The sequence below is a fragment of the Drosophila persimilis genome, unplaced genomic scaffold (genome assembly GCF_003286085.1).
Source record: "Drosophila persimilis strain 14011-0111.01,24,50 unplaced genomic scaffold, DperRS2 tig00000000-arrow-pilon, whole genome shotgun sequence".
Classification (NCBI taxonomy): Eukaryota; Metazoa; Arthropoda; class Insecta; order Diptera; family Drosophilidae; genus Drosophila; species Drosophila persimilis.
This window is the reverse complement of record NW_020825288.1, coordinates 14,319,446-14,327,175: the sequence shown is the minus strand read 5'-3', so window position 1 is coordinate 14,327,175 and position 7,730 is coordinate 14,319,446. Positions and strand designations below refer to the sequence as shown.

The 7,730-nt window shown below is 49.6% G+C and overlaps 3 protein-coding genes across 6 annotated transcripts; 1 reads left to right on the top strand and 2 right to left on the bottom strand.

The window, feature by feature from the left end:
• Nucleotides 1-6: 6 nt before the first annotated feature.
• LOC6587778 (ran-binding protein 3) lies at nucleotides 7-1,807 on the bottom strand. The gene is made up of 2 exons (XM_002013660.2): nucleotides 1,709-1,807; nucleotides 7-1,561 (listed from the first exon to the last, which is right to left on the bottom strand). The coding sequence occupies exons 1-2, from the start codon at nucleotides 1,722-1,724 to the stop codon at nucleotides 108-110; spliced, it is 1,470 nt and encodes a 489-aa protein (XP_002013696.1). The 5' UTR covers nucleotides 1,725-1,807; the 3' UTR covers nucleotides 7-107.
• A 1,041-nt stretch (nucleotides 1,808-2,848) lies between these two features.
• LOC6587832 (26S proteasome regulatory subunit 6A-B) lies at nucleotides 2,849-4,438 on the top strand. Its single transcript, XM_002013659.2, has 3 exons — nucleotides 2,849-3,113; nucleotides 3,177-3,597; nucleotides 3,658-4,438. The coding sequence occupies exons 1-3, from the start codon at nucleotides 2,904-2,906 to the stop codon at nucleotides 4,311-4,313; spliced, it is 1,287 nt and encodes a 428-aa protein (XP_002013695.1). The 5' UTR covers nucleotides 2,849-2,903; the 3' UTR covers nucleotides 4,314-4,438.
• LOC6587737 (protein sel-1 homolog 1) lies at nucleotides 4,424-7,680 on the bottom strand. Of its 4 annotated transcripts, none has more exons than XM_002013658.2 (7): nucleotides 7,434-7,680; nucleotides 6,953-7,374; nucleotides 6,144-6,889; nucleotides 5,897-6,071; nucleotides 5,341-5,824; nucleotides 5,079-5,283; nucleotides 4,424-5,019 (listed from the first exon to the last, which is right to left on the bottom strand). In XM_002013658.2, exons 2-7 carry the CDS (start codon nucleotides 7,362-7,364, stop codon nucleotides 4,621-4,623), a joined length of 2,421 nt encoding a protein of 806 aa, XP_002013694.1. In that variant the 5' UTR covers nucleotides 7,365-7,374; nucleotides 7,434-7,680; the 3' UTR covers nucleotides 4,424-4,620. The 4 variants fall into 4 exon arrangements, with proteins under 4 accessions (XP_002013694.1, XP_026840575.1, XP_026840576.1 ...); XM_026984774.1 differs by having other exon boundaries at nucleotides 7,444-7,680; XM_026984775.1 differs by having other exon boundaries at nucleotides 7,464-7,680.
• Nucleotides 7,681-7,730: the final 50 nt, after the last annotated feature.

Sequence of the window (7,730 nt, the reverse complement as noted above, 5' to 3'; positions counted from 1 at the left end):
AATTAATTTATAATAATTCACTGCGTTTCTCATTCATTTAGTGGGGGGTGTTTCTGTTCTGTTCTCCATTTATATTTCGAAAAAAAAAACACGTAAGCAAGCGGCGGTTAATTTTGATCAGCGGACGACGACTCCTTGGCCTCGGCCTCGGCATTGGCGGCGGCATCGGCATCGGCATCTACGTCTTCGCTGGCCACTTCCATGGGCGGCACACAGACATCATCGCTGCTGTCGGGCTGCTGGACGAGCACCTTCTTGGGACTGGGCTCCATGCTGTCCGCCTCGGCAACGGCGGTGGCCGCTGGGGCTGATGACGAATCCTCATCGTCGTGTGTGGTCGATTCGGGCTGCAGGCTGGCGGCAACTTCAGAGGACACACCATTTTTCGTGTTCTCGACGGAGCATTCTTCGGGATGGATTAGCTTGCGGCGGGCAATGCGGTCGCCGAGAGACTTGTGCAGCTGGGCAATGTCCGCCGGACGACCCATGGCAAGAAAGATCTTCAGGGATCCCGTGTTATCGATGGCAGTCAGACGCAGTGACTTGGGGCTGGCCCGTTCGGCCACCATGGCCGCCCAGACTTTGGTATTCAGCAACAGACGGAGGTTGCCCGAGGTACGGAAGACGACGCGCGAACAGTCACGTTCGCCCTTGACATCGTTCAGGCGCAGACTGCCTCGTCCACGCTCCTCCCAGTTGCTGTTGACCCAGGCGAACAGCTTGCAGCTGACATCGACAATATTCAGTTCGTCCTCCTCCCCAGTGAATGTCTCCACCTCCTCGTACTTGCGCTTCTGGGCGCGGCTCTCCTCGTACTCGCGCGCCACGTCTGTCAGACTCTTGGCTTCTGATGCCTCAGATTTGTTGTTGTTGCTGCTGGAGCTGCAGGAGGCAGCCTCGCTGCTGTCTGTGGATTGGGCAGCCTTCTGAATCACGCTGGAGAACAGGAGCTGCGACGAGGAAGAGGGTTCCTGTGTCTGCTGCGATTGGGATGTGGCGGCTGCCGCCTCAACATTGTCTTGGTCTGTGTTGGTCTTCTCCGAGGAGCTTCCTGGGACTGCAGCAGCCACATGGCCGTCACCAACGCCGACGACACGCTCATGCACATTCTGCCCGAATACATAGCCAGTTGTCTGGACATGTGGCATATTGGTTTTGGCTGCTCCGAACATACTGGATCGCTCGATGCCATTGCTTCGAAGCTTGGTCAGCGGATCCGGCCGCTCATCAACTTCATCGTCGTCCTTCTGTTCTGCTTTTTCAATGGAAGAAGACTCCGGGGCAACCGTAGGGGCGGCGGCTGCGACGGCGGTGGCATCGGCCCCGGCATCTTCATTTCCTTCATCCTTTTCTTCGCGCAAAAATGGGTTGTTTGAGATGTTTTCATCCTCCGACTTTTCGTTGTTGCCGGCCAGCGATGTGGAACTATTGTTGCTGTTGGTCTGGGCACTCGACCCCAGAACGGAGGGCCCAAGCACGGGCGGACGCAGCACTGCCCCGCCCAAGCGCGAGGCCTTCAAGGTGAAGCCACCTCGGAAACAGTTACTTTCCACTGACGCTTCTAAAATAAAAAACAACACGAAAAAACAAGAATCGGATTTAGCTTCACTGCGCTAAAAATGCACTTGCCATGTAGGCTGCACTTTTCAACGCAGTGCCGGCGAATTCAAGAGCAATCCACGTGCGAGGGCTTTGCTTCAGCACTTACCATTATTTTCCGACATTGCGTATTCAATATATCGCTATAAGTTTTTATAAAATTAATTTGCCAAAATCTTTTCAACAAAAGAGCGCTCTCTGCCAAGCCAGAGATACAGTGTGACCGCGGGCTTGTTGTTAAAATATACGGTCTGACTATGTCACATATTCCTCGTTTTGGATTTCTCGTGGAATATAGTTAACTAGCTAAGATTATTACATCGATTTCCTACAAGACTGGTTAACTTTAAGTTCTCATCATTATTGAATTTCTTAGAGAATAAGGTTTAAACAAATCCGGCCAACAACGATTTCGTACATGGTAACTAGACGCTAACTACAATTTTGCTGCATATTTAATACATTTTCATGTAATTACTAATGGCGCCACCTGAAGGGGAAATGTGTACGTTTCAAAATTTTTTGCCCGTCTTTTTTCATATAAGCCCCATGGAAGCGCCAGTGTGAAAAACCTCCGTTATCCATTCTTTGATATGCCTATTTCCGACATTTTTGAACAAATTGAGATTTTGATGGCAAACGATCAATAACTCGATTAAGAATTAGTAGTGGTAACAGTAGTAGAAGACGTGGTGACAAGAAAACAAGAAAATCCGAACAAGTACACGGTCTGACCCTCAGAAATATACCACAATATGCCGTCCAATTTTAAAAATATACCGTAAATATACTGAAGTTTTATTATATGTACATATTCGGATTTTGATATTCTAAGGGTTTTATTAAGTCATGTCATCATTATTCAACGGAATATCAAAATTGATCAATTTTCTCTTACGTTTTATTTGTTTGACCATTTTCGCTAAAACCTCTTTTTACGCAAAATGCAATAAGAGCAAGTATTTAAATTATGCCAGTCAAGTAGAAAATTGATCAATGAATCGTATAAAACTATGTGGGCAGGGCTGAGAGATCTAAATAGCTAGTAATATTCCACGGAATATCAAAATCACACTATTTATAGAACTTGAACTCGACAGTATTTACGGTATATTTTTAAAATGAGATGGTATATTTTGGTATATTTCTGAGGGTCGGACGGTATATTTTATCGGTGAAATCGGCTGTCAATTTTGGCACTGAAAACAAGAAAATTTACAAGTCATCGGCAGTATAAGGAAAAGATCAGTAATAATTTAATTTAACTTAGATACTTGTATAGCCAGTCCACAAGCTTTCCAATAATGGCTCAGACTCTGGAAGACAAATCGATATGGGAGGATGGCGAGGAGTCGCTGGGTGAGGAGGTGATGCGTATGTCCACCGATGAGATTGTGAGCAGGACTCGACTAATGGACAACGAAATAAAGATCATGAAGAGCGAGGTGATGCGCATCACGCACGAAATACAAGCGCAAAATGAGAAAATCAAAGATAACACGGAGAAAATCAAGGTACCATCAGCACTTACATGCCCATCAGGGTAGAAATGTGAGACTGATTCTCGATCTTTGTAGGTTAACAAAACGCTGCCGTACCTGGTGTCCAACGTCATAGAATTGTTGGACGTTGATCCCCAGGAGGAGGAGGACGACGGCTCGGTCACGGTGCTGGATAACCAGCGAAAGGGCAAGTGCGCCGTAATCAAAACTTCCACGCGTCAGGCGTATTTCCTGCCCGTCATCGGGCTGGTTGATGCCGAGAAACTGAAGCCCGGCGATCTGGTCGGCGTCAACAAGGACTCGTATCTTATTTTGGAAACCCTGCCTGCTGAGTATGATGCTCGCGTCAAGGCCATGGAAGTAGATGAGCGACCCACAGAGCAGTATTCCGATATCGGTGGTCTGGACAAGCAGATTCAGGAGCTCATCGAGGCCGTGGTGCTGCCCATGACGCACAAGGAGAAATTCAAAAATCTGGGCATTCATCCACCAAAAGGTAAACAATCCATATGGAAATTCTAGTTAGTGTGATATTTAACCATCCACATTTGATAAGGTGTCCTTCTGTATGGCCCACCCGGTACGGGAAAGACCCTTCTGGCCCGTGCCTGTGCCGCCCAAACCAAGTCCACCTTCCTCAAGCTGGCCGGACCGCAGCTGGTGCAGATGTTTATCGGTGATGGCGCCAAGCTGGTGCGCGATGCCTTCGCTTTGGCCAAGGAGAAGGCACCGGCCATTATCTTCATTGATGAACTGGACGCCATTGGCACAAAGCGATTTGACTCTGAGAAGGCCGGCGATCGTGAGGTGCAACGTACCATGTTGGAGCTGCTCAACCAATTGGATGGCTTCAGCTCGACGGCCGACATTAAGGTAATTGCCGCCACCAATCGTGTGGATATTCTGGATCCCGCTCTGCTGCGTTCCGGCCGTCTGGATCGTAAAATCGAGTTCCCCCATCCCAACGAGGAGGCACGGGCCCGCATCATGCAGATCCACTCCAGGAAAATGAACGTCAGCACCGATGTGAACTTTGAGGAACTGTCGCGGTCCACAGATGACTTCAACGGCGCCCAATGCAAGGCTGTCTGTGTGGAGGCCGGCATGATTGCCCTGCGTCGGTCTGCCAGCTCGGTGACGCACGAGGACTTCATGGACGCCATCATGGAGGTCCAGGCGAAAAAGAAGGCTAATCTTAATTACTACGCTTAAGGCTACAAATTTGCAGTTTAACCCAAACCCAAACACATTGTCATTTGGTAATCGCTCTACGAAACCCCCTCTAATAAACCCAACTATTCAAAAATTCGAACACAAAAATGTTCACATATTCACAATCGGTTTTTTCTTTGCTTTTTTTGATCAGTACAACATTTATAATTTGAGTACGATATCTAAAAGGTCGTTTTTGAGTTAATAGAAAATATTAAATCGGGCGAAATTAGATGATAAATATTTACACGCACAGTAAATTAAACTAGGGAGTGGGGGGGGATGATTAAGCCAACTCTCACTAAAACTAATCAGTGGGATCGAGAGCATTCGCGCTGGCACTGGCGCCACTCGACGCCGCCTCTGTCGCACCGTTGCCATTAGACGTTGCCGCCGCCGCCACCGCCGTCGCCGTCGCTTTTGATGTGCCAGAAGCCGTTGAAGGATCTGGTTCGGGTGCCGGTGCCGGTGCGGGTGCAGGAGCGGCTGCTGTTACGTCGGCAACTACCGGAGGCACCAGCTGAACCGGTGCAGCAGCGGCCAAATCAAATGCTGGCTGCTGCGCCGCCGCAATCTGATCAGGTTGCTGGAATGGTCGTCGCGTATACATGATAAATCCCAACAGCAGAGTCAGTAATGTAATCGTGTACAAATCCCAGTTGGCGGCTATGTTTTCATCCAAATAGAAGATGAACTTATACGGGGACTGTGAGACAAGTATATCTGTTATATAAATCCTTATATATGTATGTACTAAATATATACCTCTTTGATTGATTCAATCTTTGCCAGAACCTGCAGCTTCAATAGCGCTATGGCCACTGGTACTTTGGCGTCTGCATTGGTTTCGGCAGCCAGATCATACAGCCGCTTAGCCAGATGCCAATCCTTCTTCATGCCCAGCCCCTGCTCATGCATGTATCCCAAGTTGAACATGGCCTGGGCATTGTACTGCTGCTCCGAGGCTTTCCTACAGGATTATAGAACATTAATACGTTATCAAGATATATGATATGAGCCCAGGCACCTGTATAGAGCAGCAGCAGTCTCGAAATCCTTGGAAGTTCCCCAGCCATAATAGTAGTAGTCACCGAGCTTCACTTGGGCAGCCGAATAGCCCTGGCCAGCAGCCCGCTTCCAGTAATAAAAGGCTCGAATCAAGTCCTCATGGCGGTCATTGAACACATGCACCTCCTCGCGGTCCAGCAGGAAGGCGGCATTGCTCTGGGCCACCTCATAGCCAACCTCGCCCATCAGGGAGTATTGCATGTAGGCCTCATCGATGCGATTCTGCTTGTAGTCGCTGTACGCATGCATCAGCCTGTTGCTCCAACGTCCTCGTTCCGACACGGACTTGAAGAACTCAACAGCTGTTGGGCAGGAGCGCAGCACACCCATGCCATAGGCATGCATAACCCCAAGATTGTAGTAGGCCAACACATGGCCCGATTGAGTGGCCAGATTGAAGTACTTGAGGGCCAGGCCGTAGTCAGTCTTGACCCCATTACCAGCTAAAAAAAAAGAGCAGACGATCCTCTTTAGAAAACAGCCCAAATCAAAGCTTTGGAAGTTTAAAAACCTACTAAAATACATGGTGCCCAGCTGGACCTGGCCATCAACCCAGCCTTGGTCGGCTGCCTGTGTGAAATAGGACAGAGCCTTGACTGGATCCTTGGGAACACCCAGGCCCTTCAAGTACATGACACCCAAGCCGCTCAGGCCCACAGGATCGCCCGTTTCCGAGGCCTTGGAGAAGTACTGATTTATGGAATGACCAAAAACATATTTAGCAATGGAAATGTGTGGTTATGTTTCGAGCCTCCGTCTCACCTTGAAGGCTGTTTCGTTGTCCGCCTTAATCTGTTCACTTCCCTCCAAATAGAGTTTGCCCAGAAAGGCAAAGCCAATGGCATTGCCCGCATTGGCCGCCAGCGTAAAGTATTCCAATGCCTTCTGATGATCCTGCTCAATGGCCTTGCCACCCTGATAGTAGAGCTGGCCCAATCCCACCTGGGACTGCACATCACCCTTGTCGGCCAGCAGCTGGTAGTAGTCGACAATCTCAGTCTCGTGGCTGCCGGGATTCTCCAGCTCATCCAGCAGCCGCACGCGATGCACAACCGGCCCATTGGCAAAGGTTACTTTCGAGGCCACCTTCTTGGCCACTCGCTTGTATTGGATCAGAGCCTTCTCGCAGCTGATGGGCACATTGATGCCGTACAAATAGCGATAGCCCAAAGCCATCTGAGCCAGAGTGTCGTCGCCCAGGGCGGCCAGAGTGTAGTGGATTAAAGCCAGCGGCTGGCTCACATTCTTCCCACCAACTCCGGCCGAATACATGAATGCCAGTCCCATGTGGGCCGAGGGCAAACCCTCGTTGGCCAAGCTCTCAAACTCGTCGGCAGCATGATGGAAATCGAACTCCATCCAGTGGCCCATGAGCACAGCCCAAGCGAGAGCCGCTCGGGCCTCACGATGATTGAAGGCCGCCGCCTTCTTTAGCAAGGTGAAGACCACCCGTTTGTCTGTGCGCGGCTTGGCGAGCATGTCGATGGCTTGGTTATACATCAGTTGGGCTGATGGGAGCAGGAGATTAACCTTTTGTTAGATGGACTCGAGAAGTGATGGGAAACACTCACCTTCCAACTGCTCCGGCGTTAGCTCGGCAACGGTCTCGACAGTGCCCTGTCGACTGGCTTCGATTTTCTCGATCTCGGCCTTTAGCTTCTGTTGTTTCATCAGACTGTCGTTCCAGAGCCGTTCGAACAGAACAGCTGGATTCACGCGTGGCATAAACTCCGTGCCGTCCTTCGGCTTGGACGCCTTCCGCTCATTGCTGACGGCTGGAGCCCGGGAATCTGTCTCGGCTGTGGTTACCTCTTCCGTGTCGGCCTGACTAGATGGCTCTCCTGACTGCAGGCTGGTCGCAGTGGGGGCAGAGGGCCCAGTGGTTTCGGTTGTAGCTGTGGGCCCTTGCAACTCCGCCCGCAACAGCTGGCCGCGCTTGGCCAGGAGGAGCATTAGCAGGCACATCCAGCTGGCTAGTTTCATGGCGCTATCTCTGTGGGTATTCGGAAATTTTCAGCATAAATATACACAACACGAAATTTGATCTTCTACTTTTCTTTGCCTCTCTTTATGCCTCTTTACTTCTGACGTGTTGTGTTATTTACTTCTTCTTCGCTGGGGAGGGGGTAGGGAGTCCAGCAGATTTGTACCGTTTTCACTGTTCGACCGTGCTGATTATCGCTGGTGCATTTTCAATCACACTCGATTGGCGATTGATATTCCTATGCCACCTTTTATTAATTTTTCACACGTAAGATTCCTTAATTTTTCTTTTTTTTTATTGAAATTTGTGGTCTCTAGTGTTGCGAGCGCTGCCAGCGTTGCCAGTGTTGAACAGTCCACGTTAGA